Below are 17,746 nucleotides of genomic sequence, written 5' to 3' on the forward strand. Positions count from 1 at the left end.
TATTAGATACATTTGAGAGTGTTGAAAATAACGTTACTCTGTGCGTTCGCTTGGTGGCTGCTGTGAGACACTTGTTTGAGACACACTGCAGTAAGAAAGATCGATTTTAGAATATCATATTAAATACTGGATGGCTTGTATTGATAAATGGCATGCAATTAATTTTAAAACGTATTGTATGATGGAATTTTGTATTACTGTTAATAAAAATAAAGCTGCATCTGATTATGCTATGTTAGCTACTTGACAAAATAGTGTTTTTCTCTGAGGCATGGTAAAGCATGGTACTCGCAAAAAATCAAGAAAATTGATTTAAACAATAAGATTAAACGTGTTGAGATATAACAACAATTCGTTTTCTGTCTAGAAACATATCAAAACAGTTGTTCCCTTGTCTATTAAAACGTGTAATATTTTAAGGCGTCTTTGGTGTTTCCATGGTTTCTACAAAATAAAACCGGAAACCGAGGGTAAGGCGGGTGTGACGCAATTGACAGACGACTCCTCTCCTCACACGTCCCGGAGCCTTGGTTAAAATTGCAATTTTCTCACCATTTTCAAATAATTAGAAACATTTGGGATATTGTAAGTACTCAAGTGAACAAAATATATAACACTGGCCTAGTGGTTTTTGGAAATTTTACTGCCTAAATATTACATATTACACCTTTAACCGTACAAGCGGAACGTTTAATAGGAACCAAGTACACACGAGCCAGTTTCCGCCCGGAGGTGTGAGTGTCGCACCCCATAAGAAGCAAGTACCGCCACACGCCATTGTATGAATTTGTTGCTTTCAATACTTTTCGTTTAATTTTATAAAGGATTTATATAGGTAGATTTAACAGTCCACTGTTAAATCATTAGCTCCCGCTTTTAAGAAAAAACATTTTATTTACAAGTAAGGACATGGCAACAGATTCGTGGGCCCAGGCTGTCGATGAACAAGAAGCCGCAGCGGAGTCGGTGGGTTTAAACCTCAAACTGACAGACTAATGATAAGAAACTGAATACTTTAATCGAAGATTTTACGAAGCACAATAATTCACTCGGTTCCTTAACATTGACGTTATATTTTTGATCATTCAACTTTATATCTGTTGTGTCGCAGTAACAGTTCAAAGCTTGCTAACTTGCTATTCTAAAAAGTCATATCACTTTCATTTACAGATAAGCACCTTGCAAATAAATGAAAAAGATGAAAAGCCGAAAGCTGAAGCAAATGGTGAGAATATTTAAAGTCTTGTATACATTAAGTGAGATTTGTATTAATTTTTTTGTGTGTATTGCGGTTGCTGATTCCTATGATGAATGTTGTTGTTGAATTCCACCTTTTCCTTTATTAATAAGGGGCAAAGACAGAAGGAAATGGCAATAAGACAGAGGAGGATGATAAAGGTGAGGATTTACGACATAGACACGTCTCATAGCCACAGTCTGTTTTCACAATCTGAGTTCAGTCTGGTTTGAGTATGTATGTATTCTCTGCATGAGAGTTGACTGAAACTGATCTGAATTGCAGAGGACAAGGCAGCACAGTCACTGCTGAATAAATTGATCCGCAGTAATCTAGTCAACACGACCAATCAAGTTGAAGTCCTCCAGAGGGATCCGAGCTCTCCGCTATACTCCGTCAAGTCATTTGAAGAGCTACGATTGTGAGTTTCACAGTTTTTACACCTTCCTGATTGTATTATAGCAGTGTTTCTCAACCCTGGTCCTGGAGGACCCCCAACACTGCACATTTTGAAAGTCTCCTCTGTCTGACATACTCATTTCAGGTAGTGGAGTTTCTTCTAATGAGCTGATGAGTTGAATCAGGTGTGTTTAATTAGGGAGAAAGACAAAACCTGCAGTGTTGGGGGTCCTTCAGGACCAGGGTTGAGAAACACTGTATTATAGCTTTAATGTGTGTCAGACTCAGTTAATATAATAACTATATATAATATTTATTGAACAACTAAGATATTTTTGGAAAAACACAGGTCTACTCTAAGGGTGTGTACACACTTGTAGTTCGCCTCTCTTGATTATTTTGGTCCGGTCCAAAAACAGAAAATTGATACATTTTAGGGATACTAATGGTTAATTGACGATCGATTAAAGGGTTCACCCAAAAATGAAATTCTGTTATTAATTACTCACACCTGTAAGACCTTCATTCATCTTTAGAACACAAATTAAGATATTTTTGATGAAATCCGAGAGCTCTCGGTCTCCTCCATAGACAGCAATTTAAAGGGTTAACTTACCCAAAAATGAATTTGTCATTAATTACTCACCCTCATGTCGTTCCAGACCTTCATAAGACCTTTGTTCATCTTCGAAATACAAATTAAGATATTTTTGATGAAATCCAAGTTGTTGTTTTTTTATCCCCATAGAAAGCACTGTAATTACCAAATTCAAGGTCCAGAAAGGTAGAAAAGACTAGGGCTGCACTATTAATAAATAAAGAAAAAAAATCACAATATCTATTCATATACACATGCGATCTTTCTAAATGATGGTGATTCCCTTGCATGTATTTCCCTATGTTCAGATCATGCTGCTTAATTACTTTACAACAATCCAAGATGCTATATCAGTCAAATTTCACAATCACACTCACACAGTGTAAAACAAAACACTTATTAATTCACCAATCAGGTCAGAGATTAGCGAATGATTCAGTCATAAATCCCGATCACTTCTTTCCTCTTTCTCATTTACTGCGTTACGCTGTTACTCACATCCTTGTTTCCTTTTGTTTTGAAAAGCTGAGGTAAATTATCCATTGTTGCTTTCAGTACGGCTATAAAAGGCATAGAAAATTATATTTCAAACTCACATTAGATGCATTTAACATTAAATAAAGCACATAAACAGTACCTGAGATTATCATTGTCTTACTTTGTGTTGTTGTTCCAGCCGTGACGTCGAAGAAAAATAGAAAACGTTTCTAAAATAGAATCGTGTCGCGCTGGCGCGTCTTGTTAGGACATGGTGTAAGGTAACGCCACCAATCTCTACACCCACCTCAAACGTCACCACAAAATACAGTACGAGTTAGCCATGAAAGACAAGGGAGCCTCAGCCACGCATACAAATACTAGCCGAAATAAATAATAAATAAATAAAATAGAGACTATTTTTTGTAGTTGTTACTTTTAAGTCTTTTTGTTACTTTATTATAAATGAACGTCTTGTGTAAACAACACTACTTTTTTCTGCAATAAATGTTTTGGTTGAAAATTTGAGAATCGTGTGAGAGAGAGGATCTCAATTAGCCTGGTAATACCAGACTCTGCTACTTCACTTTGCTTCGTAGACAGAGTCTGGAATGGCATAATAGAGAAGTTTTTTCTCTCTCGCTAGGGGACGCTTGTCTGAAGTTTAAAATCATTGGTTACCCGTAAGCCAATCAGATACGTTTAGTTATGACGTATGTTATCCGCCTGTACAGCCGCATCGAAGCACAGACATCATGCATCGAACTCAAATCTATGATTGAACTTCCACTGTAAACCTGTTGTAAACACATGATGATGTGAGCGAAATACCGGAGTGAACATGGCTGTAAACGACTTTTGCAGATTATGCGAAGTTAATGCATCCCGAAGTTTGCATCCCGTGTCTCGTTTCCCATTTCCGCGGTCGTTTCGATTTTCGATTTCTCTAACCTACAATGTAAAACTCGGCGCTTAGCATCTACGTCACGGCTCTCAGCCCGCCCTCTGTTCGTTGATTGGCCCGGCTGTTTCCAGACCGGTGGCAAACACAAAGCTCTGACGCTGTATCAGACTGAGTACAGAAGCGAAATGAAATTGAGCGGAAGTAGGAAGTCTGACGTAGTCAGGCTAGATCTCAATTCCCATGGAGAAAAATCGTGATTCACATTTTAGCATGAATCGTGCAGCCCTAGAAAAGACATCTTTAAAATAGTCCAACATGACTACAAGTGGTTCAACCTTAATGTTAGATGAGACGAGAATACTTTTTGTGCGCAAAAACAAAACAAAAATAACGACTTTATTCAATGATTTCTTTCTCTACCCTGTCAGTCTCCTACGCAGTTGACGCAATGCAGCACTTCTGTGTTTACGTCTGAACGCAGGCTCAACATTGGCCGACGTTGTTCACATGAGCAGCACGACACGTGTGTGTGTGTGATGGTGAAGCAGGAGCCGGCCAATAATGAGCCAGCGTTCTTTGTAGAACACAGAAGCGCTGAACTGCGTTCACTACGTCAACTGCGTAGGAGACTGACAGGGTAGAGAAGAAATTGTTGAATAAACTCCTTATATTTTTGTTTTTGTGCACAAAACATATTTTCGTCACTTCATAAAATTAAGGTTGAACCACTGCAGTCACGTGGACTATTTTAACTATGTCTTTAGTACCTTTCTGGACCTTGACAGTGGTGGTTGAATTGCTGTCTATGGAGGAGTCAGACAGAAGAGACCAAAACCATGCACATACTCCAAATGGTTCAAGAACAGCATGCAGTTTACTTTGGGTTAGGGCTGGGCGATATATCGCATGCGATTCTCACGCGCATTTCGTCAGTAAAGCCGGTTCCCTGATTACCGCTAAATTGCCATCACCTGCTTTCAAATGGAGCGCCTTTTAATAGACAGAGCCGTAGTTCACGGACAAGCCACGCAAAATCGCGTTCAGTATCGAAGATGAATCGACTTCGCGCGCGTGAGAATCGCATGCGATATATCGCCCAGCCCTGCTTTGGGTATTATGCCTTTATGCCTTTATGCGTTTTAGGCTAATGGATGTTGCGCTGCCGGGAAAAGCAAAACCAAATACCGGCACGTGAAAAAAATATATTGAAATATAATACAGTGAAAAAATAATAAAAATAAATGATAATTCATTCCTGTCACTTAATTTCTTTTGTCCATGTTTCATTAATTTGTTCCCTCGTTAAATTAAAACTTAAGGTTACTACAATCATGGCCATAATTTAACTAAGTTGAACTGAATTCTTAATTCGTGGCCACAATCTATCTTCCCCTGTGAAAATGGACGGTAAGATTGTATGGATTTGGGTAAAAGAAACAAGATTAAATATCCAGTGGAATACCTCACGGAATATTGTTAAATTCATGAAAATTCCAGTGAGCATCCCACAAAACAGAACACACAGGCGCTTATGACTTAATTCAAATTTTCGGGTTCACGTACCTCTCTGATTCAACATGAATCCAAATGTTCCATGGTTGTGATGTAACATTTGCCTGCTAACCATTTAGTTCTCTTGTAAACAAAACTTTGTACTTCACTTGTATCAAAAGTATTCACATAAAAACAAATCATATGTGCATAAATGTGTTTTGTTGTACCACAGCTGGTGGTAGCAGTTAGTCACGCTGACCAGTATGACCAGTACAGCACCTATGCACCGTAGTTACGTTTTTGAACATTTTACTTTAGTTGACAATAATGTTAATTGCAAGATTTGTGTTTTAAAATACAATACAACAAAGAGCACCATTTATCAAATGATCATAATCACACTGATTCGTTTTATAATCCCACTAGCCTTTTATTCACATGTAAACTAAAAAAAAAACCTTTTCATTCGGATGAGAAAGCTGGTGTTTTGAGCATTTGCACATACTGTCATACTGGTGACTGTCATTGCAGTATACGCATCTTGCAATATTAAGGTTAATGATTAATCGATAACATTTATTGTTAATTAAAACAACAATCGTTCATGGGAATGATCGTAAATTGAAATCCCTAATACATTTAATCCTGATTCGCATTACACCATGCCTAAAGATACAAAAAAAGACTTGATGTATATTTTGCGATTAAAGGCAGGAACACACCAAGCTGACTGTTGGCCGGCAGGCAGTTTTCTCAGTGTGTTCTGCACCGTCGGCTGAAGTTGGTCCTCGTCTGCTTTTTTTGGGCCGATGCGACGTTGAATTGGTGTCGGAGCTCATCGGTCCGTAGGGCCATCTGATCATTCTGATTGGCTGTTCAGCTGCTGCCACCTGCTGGTACGGAAAGGCATTTCATCTTATGCAGGCGCAGAACGGACGTGCTACTTGGCCGTCGGCTGTCGAGTGTCAGTTTGGTGTGTCAGGGCAACTTTGGACCCAGACCTTGCAGACGTGAGCCAACCCCACAGTCTGCTTTCGTCGCCATTCATTCGTCGGCATCGGCTTGGTGTGTTCCTGCCTTAACATCCAAAGCAATGCTGTGCTCGGTTAAATTTGCGTACATATGATCGTATTTTTACCAGCTGAGAATTCATGAAGAGCTTAGAAAATTGTGTAAAGGACAGAGTCAAAATTGGCCGATCGGCTGCAAGATGATTGTGTTTCCAATGCCTGTACTGTACTGTAATAGGCAATGTAACTCCTGTGATAAGAACCAGGTATACTCGGGCATTCTGTCCTTTTTAGGGTTCACATCTTGTGACATCACGTCATGTTTTTAGTTTGTTTTGATGTCTTTGGTACGTGTTGTTCATATTTCAGTCAAACCTCACCAGAGTTTGCTTGAAAGAGGACAGAAACCCACTTTTTCAGGGTTCTCAGTCCACTTGTTGGTGCACAGCAGGGTTTCGGATGACAGTGTTCACACTGGTTCAAATGAATCGCACTAACAGAGTAATTACATCAGAGTTTGTTTTATTCAAATCAAACCAAACCTTCCAAGTGTGAACACACCCTAACATCTATGGGTGGTGCGTTTGTCTTGTTTGGCCTGCCCGTTCAATTTATTATTGTATTTTTAATGTTTCCCTTGCTTCTGTTTCCCAGGAAACCTCAGCTGTTGCAAGGAGTGTATGCCATGGGTTTCAACAGACCCTCCAAAATCCAGGAGACCGCATTGCCCATGATGCTTGCAGAACCGTAAGTTCTTCATTTAATCTCTCTTCCTTCCATGTAAATCCATCCTAATGAGAGCAGAGATTGAACACAACACATTCATCTCCTCCAGTCCACAGAATCTCATCGCTCAGTCTCAGTCAGGCACGGGTAAAACGGCTGCCTTTGTGCTGGCAATGTTAAGTCACGTGGACCCTGAAAACAAATGGCCTCAGGTATGAAATGCAACAGAATCCGTGGATGAAATGCATGCAAATAATTGCGCTGTTTTAGTGTTAATGTCACTGTGTTTCTCTTTGCCCAGTGTCTGTGTGTGTCCCCCACATATGAGCTGGCCCTGCAGACCGGCAAGGTCATTGAGCAGATGGGGAAATTTTACCCTGAAGTCCAACTAGTGTATGCCATCAGAGGAAACAAATGTAAGTGCTTTTATTTTAGGAATTAAGGTTTTCTTCATGACTCTTTAATAACACATTATCTGGATTATGTACACTACTGCATATTTTCTACAAATCATTGTCCTACAAGGATTTTGCGCTCACAAGTCCTCAATGTAAAAGTAATATTATTTAAAAAAAGTTATGCAAATGTTTCCCCCTCAAAAAAACGCCCCATTCACTCCATGATTCATTCTTTCCAAATATATTCAAGTCATTTAGCTGAAAAGTCCTGTATCTTTTATATATATATATATATATATATATATATATATATATATATATATATATAATATATTGCATTTTTCTTCAATATCATGCAGCCCTACTCCATGATGTCACTGTCAAAGGATAACTACATATTTATTACTTTAGATTAGCATGTAATGGTTGATATTGGCAGGTGTGACTGTGTAATTGTGCATGTTGTTGGGCCGTGTGTTTGTTTGGTCCAGTGGAGCGGGGAACAAAACTACAGGAACAGATCGTGATTGGCACGCCTGGTACTGTTTTGGATTGGTGCCAAAAGCTTAAATTCATCGACCCCAAGAAGATCAAGGTTTTTGTCCTGGATGAGGCTGATGTCATGATTGCTACACAGGGCCATCAAGACCAGAGCATTCGTATCCAGAGGTACGTGATTTCCCTCCAGCACGTTGCAGGAGCAGAGGAAGCAGTGCCACATTGTTGTCGGCGCTGGGTCTATTTTTGCTGCGCGGCTAACGCTCAATTAAAGTGAAAGTACACTTTTGGTAAACAAACAAAATAAATGATTTCACACAAAAAGTGCTCAAATTGTACAGAATAAGCATGTCTAGTGTGTTTTAACAAGAATTTGAGTATGTCAGAAAAGAAAATTAAGAATCAAAAATATTTATAGAACATTTAAAGGTGCTAAAGAGGATGTTTTGTTTTATACATTTTTGCAATATTACTTGAAACTGTCTTTACTAACTGATAAAAGACTATTTATTAGGTGCACTGAAAGGAAGATGTAGTATTAATATACTACATCTGTGCACGAGGTAGGGCCTTAAAAATATCAGCCAATCGCGTAAACGATTGGCCCTCTGGCTTGTCAATCACTGCCATTACGTTCCATGTGAGACGTGCGCGGATTGGCCCTCTGGCTTGTCAATCACTGCCATTACATTCCATGTGAGACGTGCGCGGATTGGCTGTCTGGCTTGTCAGTCACTGCCGTGACGTTCCTTGTGTGAGACGTGCGTGGCTGTGCGCTCCAGTAACTTTCCACACTCTACAGGCGCCTGCATGCAATGTTTTTGTCAGGAGACAGGAGTAACAACTGCAGATTATGAGTTACCTGCAGTGAGTCCGACATAATGAATCCACTAACACGATACAGCGAATGCCGGTGGTAAACACTCGTGTTCCAATATTTGTGCACGAGTTTTGGGAGGCGTTCCTTCGAAATGAGCTGTGAAGGAGGGGGCTGTTCTTACGCATGCGCTCATTTAAAAAATTCACTAACAGTCTTTGGTTTCTCTGTCGACGAAAAGATCCTCTTTAGCACCTTTAAGCATTTAACTGGTATAATTATTCAGTTTGGTTTGAAGTATGGTGTATTATAAAAAAACTAAAGAAAACTAGCCAGAAAATATGATACATAAATAAAAAAATTTTTTTTTAGTTACAGAGACAGGTAGGCTATATAGGCAGCGATACCCAAATCAAACACAAGTTTGTGGTCTTTTTTTCGCCGAGTTTGCCATCTTGTAAACGTGTACACGCGGCAGATGTAAACCCAAAGCTTACCTCATTCATGTGCAGAAATATGACACAAGGCTTCTTGATTGTTTGTTTTATTTACGTTTACATGAGAATGTTGTACACCTCCCCATGTTAATAAACTTTCAAGACTACCAAGTTTATAAATGACCAACTTATAAATACATATTTATTGCTGTCTTTGTAAAGAAATGCTCACTTTGTTGCTTGGAGCCGCTGCTGTGGCGCTGTACAAACGCTTCCAGTGTGAATACTCGTGCGTCTCTGTAGTTTTGTAGCGCTCATGCACCGCTCACACATGCGGTGTGAAATCGGCGTGAGACCACACTGACTTTCTTCAACCCTCTACGCACACTTCAGCAATATAATCACCATTGGCTGATAAGATTGAACTGACGTACTGAAATCAAAACGCAAAAGTCTAAAATGATGAATAATTCCAAAAGAACATCATTATGCTAACGCATTGTGCATTAAGCCTGTGTATTCCGTCCAGTCAAATGGTCGTGTTCTAGTGTAAAGCAATTAAAGTGTTAGAAACATTCTTAGCTTCTACTTTAGTCACTGGTGAGTGAAATCTAACAATTTATTAGCCAATGGCTAATGACATTTAGTTGCAAATGCAGGTGATTTACTCACAATACATTTTATTTTCAGCCAATTTGTAATTTTTAAAGATGATGTATGCTGTTTCTGTGATACTAGTGGCATCTAGCACAATCACAAAAACAATATTTTCAAACAACTTTGCAAATGTCCCTTAAACTCATCATGACCTTTCACGCATCACGCCTCTTCCAACTCAAACATCAGCATGTCTCAACAGGCTACTTCCAATAAAAGGTCCAAATATCAGGAATACTTTTAGCTGTGTTGCTACACGTCATGAGTAAGCAACTGAGTAACTAATGCTGTATAGAGTGAACACGACCATCCAACGTATCTGCACCGGATGCATTTTTTGACATGATGTGCCACAACTGTTTGAGTCTGTCTACACTGGACACATCAAAGTAAACTCTATAAACGGATACATTTGTTTTATCTGAATGGGTGCATGATGACGATGATGTTGAAGTGTCCATTGTAGTGCGTTGCCCCCCAATGCCCGTTTGCTTTGACGTGTTTGACTTGTTTGATCTGTGAAGGTCTAAATGCAGTGAATTTTGGCTCGCACTAAACCTGAATGTCTTTTCCCATATATCATGTCAGTCATTTCTCACAGTAGCTAAACACCCTCTGGCTCCACTTGCTACGGTAGCCACTCCCCAAACTTGCTATCCACCTTACGGTGTTTTGAATTATGGCTGGCACTTCCGGTTTGGGCAACTTCCATTCAAAACAAATTAAATTAATCAATTCAAATCATAAGGTTGCAAATAAAGCTTATCTGTCAGTTTGACTGAATGATCTGTCAATTTTCCTTTGTTTTATTTTCAGACGTCATGAGAATAATGTAACGCTTGGTGTTTTAACGTGACGAGCTCTTTTCAGTCGCTGCATTCTTTTCTTCATGATTTTTTTTCCCCTTTGCATTCTGCTATAATAGTATGAAAAAGGACAACATACTGCACATTTGTGGTCTGTTCTCCCAATTTAATTTACGATTATCCCATTAATAATTAAATGGAATGCACAAAGAATCTCAATTTTTTTTTTTCCTCAAATCCTTGTGTCTCTTTCTAGGTTTGTTTTCACGGGTAAATAAAATATTATCTGTCAAAATAATGGAAAATACTTTGTAATCGTATCTCGCAATGCTGAAGTTAATGAACATTTTTGACTGAGGCAACGTATGTTACATAATACAGATATGTATATATTATATATGTTATTGCTGTGGAAAGAATCGTGCTTTTGGGGTTATTCGTGGTCTGTTGAAAGTACCTTGTTGATGCTTTTACACTTTTAAATGTACTTTTTAATGTTCGATGGTTGAAGGGTGAGCAGAAGATTGTCATCTCATTGTACCCAGTTTGAAAAAACCCATTGCATTCATAGAGCGAGCCTTTCACTGATTGTAACAGAAGTTACACCCATAATTTGCCCAAAGCATCCTGGGTAGTGCTGCTAATTTAGCGATTTTTGTCACTAGATTTAGCGACTTCCCTGCCCCTTTTTGAGGGTTTTTTTTTTTTTTTTTTTTTTTTTTTCCAAAAGCCTAGTGACAAATCAAGTAACTTCTTAAACAAACCTTATCTAGTTTCCACGACTCGCCAGTATGACGTCATCTAGCAACATTTAGCGACCAGTTTTAGCTACTTCCAGCTGAAAGCAATTGGCAGCACTGGTCAGGGGGCGTAGGAATAAGGTGGATTGGTTGAAAGAGATTGATGGATCGGAGTGGGCTGCTTTCAGTGTTTATATGGTGCCTTGGAGGCTCAGTGTTTACACTTTTGGGGAGATAAACCCATGATTGGCATACTAATAGTCAATGAACAATAAACTGGGTAAAAAGAATGTATTTTTACATTTTATTTTTTACAAATGTCACCTTTTTAATTCATAGTATTTCATAAGGTGCCTGACTTCTGGTCTCCGCTGTAAATATTATTTAACAGATTGAATTTGTCAACTAAGGATGTTATTTTTCCTATATATATTTTTCATTTTCTACACTTTATCTTCCAATTGTTCAGAGCATTAGATAAGAAATTTGTCTTTTAAACTGCATTAAGTGTTATAACCTTTTGTTTTTATTTTTATAGGATGCTTCCTAAAACTTGCCAGATGCTCCTGTTCTCTGCTACATTTGAAGAAACTGTGTGGAATTTTGCGAAGAGGATCGTTCCCGACCCCAACATCATTAAACTTAAGCGTGAAGAGGAGACTCTGGACACCTATCAAGCAGTACTATGTCATCTGCAACAGCAAGGAGGAGAAATTCCAGGCTTTGTGCAACATCTACGGAGCCATTACTATCGCACAGGCCATGATCTTCTGCCACGTAAGTACAATATCATTTGCAGATATTGAGGCTTTAAAGCACAGAAAGCAGGCCTAACTAAAGTACTACATAGTAGGGGTGTGACGAGATTTCTCGTCGAGGCGAAAAGTAGTCTCGTGATGTTGCCATGACAGTGTTAGGATGATTAGGAAAGAATATGCCACCGCTACGTTTACATTACGCCTCCACTGTCGTTTTGCTTTGTATTTAAATCATTTAATTCAGTTGGATAACAGTCGTCGCCGCTCCATATTTACAGAGTACGCGCGATCGCTGAAAGTAAACGCGAGCGCGCATTCAAACATTGAAAGCGGCTCCCTGATGAATACAAATATCTCTCAATATGAAAGCTATTTTAGGCTGGGCAGTGTAGTTGTAACCGTCTCTTAGCTCTGTATCAAAGAAAAATTTGGTCTTATTTGCACTTTGAATATTGAGAGAGTGCGATTATGGTTGCACATATTGTAAAGTTTTACCATAAAAATGAATAACAGTTTTCTCTTAATCTTATTAAGCGCAAACAATAAGGTTTCATTTGTTAACATTAGTTAATGCACTGTGAACTATCATGAACTGACAATGAATGACTATGTTTATTAACTAACATAAACAAAGATTAATAAATACTGTAGCACATATATTGCTCATTGTTAGTTGATGTTGATTAATACATTAATGTTAATAAATGAGACCTTATTGTAAAGTGTTAACATTTTCATTTATACTGTTTTTATTTTGTGGAAAAGAGTTCAGTTAGGAGGTCAAAAGTTGTAGAAGCTCATAAATCATGTACAGTAAGGTCTGAAGAGACTGAAATCATACAGAAGAGAAGTCAGTCAGTTGAGTTTGTCAAAACCTTTTACAGTACTTGAGTATTGTTGTCTTTTACTGCATATGATAATTCATACTCAGAAAGGAGAACTGAAATGACATTCATTACAAGATGATTAGTTAAAACATTTCAAATACACCTGCAGAATATTTTTTTCTAGTCATGTATTTCGCCATTGAGGATTTCTTAAAAATGGTGTGTAAAATCTTGTCTCGTCTCGTGAACTCAATCTCGAGTCTCGTCTCGTCTCGTGAGATACCGGTCTCGTCACACCCCTACTACATAGTATTTCCGAGTTTAACCATGTGATTTGCCATCACAGACCAGGAAAACAGCCGGATGGCTGGCAGGAGAACTGTCCAGAGAAGGCCACCAGGTGGCGCTGCTCAGCGGAGAGATGCAGGTGGAACAGAGGGCAGCGGTCATCGAACGTTTCCGTGATGGCAAGGAGAAAGTCCTTGTTACCACTAATGTCTGTGCTAGAGGTGAATGTCGTTTTACCCATTATACAATGCCTAGCTCATCTTTAGTTCAAGTTTAGCAGATTTTGCCTAATTTCTTCTTTTCCCAACATTTTTTTTCTACTAGGTATTGACGTGGAGCAAGTTTCAGTTGTCATCAACTTCGATCTGCCAGTGGACAAGGATGGCAACCCTGACAATGAAACATATTTGCACAGAATCGGGCGTACTGGGAGATTCGGCAAGAGGGGGTTGGCGATCAACATGGTGGACAGCAGGTTTAGCATGAACATCCTCAACCGCATCCAGGAGCACTTCAGTAAGTCGAACCTTCATTTCCCATGAGTAACAAATCCAAGAAACGTCCAGGACTAAGTGTTATCGGCAGAGTCTGGGACATTCGGTTGATGTCCCTCACTTTGTAAAATACAAAAATCATGTTTTTAATAATTCATAATGGTTAGTCCAACTGTGTATGAGGCAAGCCAGTGGAATAAATTAAAATAGTACTTGTTTTTGAAAGTATAGCCAAAAGACATTCTACACATTAACACAAGCCCGATATCATAGTCCCTTACTAACCTGACGTTGTATCCAATTTTTTTGTAAATATTTTCTTTATGAAATAAATACGTGTTTTAATATTAATATAACAGTATCGATTAACAAAAATGAGCTGCAAAGTTGTTGTTTTTAGAAGCTGTTAAGCAAGGACACATTACATTGATCAGAAGTGACAGATGATTTATTGTATTATAAAAGATTTCTATGTCAAATAAATGCTGTTCTTTTGAACCAAAAATCACTTGTTCCCCCCCCCCCCCCCCCCAACATTGATTATGATAAATGTTTCTTGAGCACCAAATCAGTATTTTAGAATGATTTCAGCTTTGCCATCACATGAATAAAATACATTTTTAAAATATATTCAAATAGAAAAGTTTGCATTCATATTCATTTGTATGCTGATAAAACTTACCATTTGCCCCAGGACCTTTCCATTCATGAATTTATATCCGTGCTTTTATATATTGCCATGTTCTCATGGTTGACTTCTTTTTATTACAGATAAGAAAATCGAGAAGCTGGACACAGATGATTTGGATGAAATTGAGAAAATCGCTAACTGAGCGGCCGTCTTTGTTCTTCTAATAGGACTCTGCTCACGCTACATTTTAATTCAGAGGCTGGAATCAGAGCTGTGCCAGAGAGGATGTTTACATGTGCAGCAGTTTTATCTCAGATGGTGTTTTTAATTGTTTCACTCTTTGTACTTCTTAATAAAGTCTGAATGTGTAGTCTTAACGTCACGTGTAGGAGAATGCTACAGCAGCGATCTGGGATTGACACATGGAATATGCCTTTCAATATTAACAATTTCATCATGCACCTTTTAAATTGACTTTTAAACAGCTTGCCTTCACACCAAGTGTGCAAGAAATTACATTGACTGTTATATTGATTTTTAATAGGGGATTCCAAACCAAGGACTCATTTGCTGATGGATTTTTTTTTTTTTTTAATTTGTTTGCTTTAAAATTAAAGTATGCATGGTTCTATATGTCATGAAAGATTTTCGGTCAAGTATATTTGTGTTTTATGAAACTGGGTGCAGCTACATTTGATTTTGTGACACTCCAAACTAGGAGTGAAAATGCAGGGTTTATTTAATAATATGAGAGATTGCTGTTATTGTGTTGTTCATCAATACTCAATACCTCACGAAGTAAAACATTTCTACTGAAAGGATGCTGGCTGTTATTGGCTTTGAATTAAAAAGAAATAGTTGCCAAAGTCCTTTTATTAGTATAAAAATCATGTAAAAGCCAAAGATTTGTGCCTCCATTGGATTCGTCAGTACTCGATTTAACGTGGAATAATGCAAAATGGTCTATTCGTTGTATTGAAATAATGCCATGTATATTTAATAAGTACAAAGAGTGAAATAGTATATTCAACAGATGCAGTGTAATGAAAGCAGATATGTCATGGCAGAAGCGTTATTTGTGTCCCCAGTAACAGACTGTACTGAATTGTAAAAACGATCAGGTTTAAGTACACAAATGCAACTGAATTTGTAACCGCAGAAGGCTGTGCCACATTCCCATTTGCAGCCGCCTTAAAAATGTAAAAGGCAGATGTGAACGCATCTACAATCTCACTGTATTCTTCAGGGTATCCATAGCAAATGATTATTTTATATTATGGAACATTTTAATTCAACCACTCTAAACTCAACCGACACTGCACTCAGCTCCATTATATATGCATTATATACGTATAGTTTATTCATTGGCATAAGGTTGGGGTAAAGTGTGTCAGTCGAACCCTATCTTTGAAGGGAAGACGTTTAGATGATGAAATACTGGATCAATCAATACATCTTCTGATGCCTTGTTCATTTGTCTGTTTGGTTCAAGCTGTCAATCATACCTGTTACAATGATGTTAAATAGAGGATTTTATTTTTTTGGCATTTGTTCTTGTAAACGTTGATGTGAAGTCTATGATTAAATGAAAGGACTGTGTAGAAAACCATAATTGATCTGGTGTTGCATCAGATAATAAATGGACATGTCTATTATCAAACACATTCCTGCATAATCATTGCTACACTTTTTTTTAAAGTAACTGAAATACCCATAATGCTTGAGGACAATTAATTGATGATGTTTCCAACCTCATCACCATGAGGCTGGTCATAGTGATTTGTGTCGTTCACCTCAATGAAGATGTTTTTGTAACATTAATTTAGCATCATTTGTCATTCTGTCTGTTATTACATGAAAAATGTTTCTAAGATATTTTTGGTTTTCAACAAACATGCACTTACAGCTGACAAATCAGCCATTTGAAATTATTAATTTCCATATTTCACCTTAACTGAATGTTGATGACAAAAAAGTATGTATCGCTTTGAAAGTTTAGGAACTCTGTGTGTTTGGAGCAGATCAGTGACTGTCTGGATGTTACAGGATGAGGAATGCTTGCTGCAGATCTTGATAAAACTGTTTAACAAATCCAGCAACACTCGGGTTTGCTGCATTTGTGCTGATACTGATGTCTGAATGATGTGTGGTAGAATAAAAATATCAATCTAAGCATCTCTGACTTTTTGTAATTTGTTTTATATATATATATATATATATATATATATATATATATATATATATATATATATATATAAAGGATAACATTTGTTATATATTCATAACATAGAGCCATAAAGATATATTGAAGAAGAAAATAAACTGTTTTGGTTGCCATCAACTTTGTATGAACAAAAAAAATACAGAGACATTTCTCAAATTATCTTTTATGTTCCACAGAAGAAAGTCAGTCATATAGGTTTGACACAACATGAGGTAGAGTAAATGATGACATTATTTAAATGTAGAGTAAATTATGACATAATTTTCCTTTTTGTGTGAACGTACCATTTAATACCCATTTAAAACACATTAATCTCATGGCATTATTTAATTGTAATTGCAGTGTAAATGCATTGATGCCTCTGAGCTGCAATAAATGGTCTGTAAAAATATCAATATATCAATACAAATACCCAATCAGATGCAACTTATGAAAAAAAACAAAAAACAATTTTGGCAATTTTGAAAGCCAAATTTGATGCAATATATATATACATACACACACACACACACACACACTGATTAGGCATAACATTATGACCACTAACAGGTAAAGTGATTATTCAGCAAGTGAACATTTTGTCCTCAAAGTTGATGTGTTAGAAGCAGGAAAAATGGGCACGAGTAAAGATTTGAGTGAGTTTGACAAGGACCAGATTGTGATGGCTAGACGACTGGGTCAGAGCATCTCCAAAACTGCAGCTCTTGTGGGGTGTTCCCGGTCTGCAGTGGTCAGTATTTATCAAAAGTGCTCCAAGGAAGGAACAGTGGTGAACCGGCGACAGGGTCATGGGCGGCACATTGGGAGTGAAGGCTGGCCCATGTGGTCCGATCCAACACATGAGCTACTGTAGCTCAAATTGTTGTTAATGCTGGTTCTGATAGAAAGGTGTCAGAATACACAGAGCATCTCAGTTTGTTGTGTATGGGGCTGCATAGCTGCAGACCAGTCAGGGTGCCCATGCTGACCCCTGTCCACCGCCGAAAGCACCTGGCCTGGTCTGATGAATCACCTTTTCTTTTACATCATGTGGATGACCAGGTGCATGTGCGTCGCTTACCTGGGGAACACATGGCACCAGGATGCACTCTGGGAAGAAGGCAAGCCGGCGGAGGCAGTGCGATGCTTTGGGCAATGTTCTGCTGGGAAACCTTGGGTCCTGCCATCCATGTGGATGTTACTTTGACACGTACCACCTACCTAAGCATTGTTGCAGACCATGTGCAGCCTTTCATGGAAACGGTATTTCCTGGTGGCTGTGGCCTCTTTCAGCAGGATAATGTGTCCTGCCACAAAGCAAAAATGGTTCAGGAATGGTTTGAGGAG

General features: G+C 38.2%; 1 protein-coding gene across 1 annotated transcript; it reads left to right on the plus strand.

The window, feature by feature from the left end:
• Nucleotides 1–706: 706 nt before the first annotated feature.
• ddx19b (DEAD-box helicase 19b) lies at nucleotides 707–15,860 on the plus strand. Its single transcript, XM_048172480.1, is given in 13 exon segments — nucleotides 707–966; nucleotides 1,171–1,225; nucleotides 1,351–1,398; nucleotides 1,523–1,658; nucleotides 6,774–6,866; nucleotides 6,955–7,057; nucleotides 7,147–7,261; nucleotides 7,735–7,912; nucleotides 11,737–11,869; nucleotides 11,871–11,975; nucleotides 13,130–13,292; nucleotides 13,396–13,587; nucleotides 14,337–15,860. Coding segments are annotated over 13 exon segments (1,440 nt in total). The 5' UTR covers nucleotides 707–909; the 3' UTR covers nucleotides 14,399–15,860.
• The last annotated feature ends 1,886 nt before the right edge of the window (nucleotides 15,861–17,746 follow it).

Source organism: Megalobrama amblycephala, linkage group LG21 (assembly GCF_018812025.1).
Source record: "Megalobrama amblycephala isolate DHTTF-2021 linkage group LG21, ASM1881202v1, whole genome shotgun sequence".
NCBI classification, from domain to species: domain Eukaryota; kingdom Metazoa; phylum Chordata; class Actinopteri; order Cypriniformes; family Xenocyprididae; genus Megalobrama; species Megalobrama amblycephala.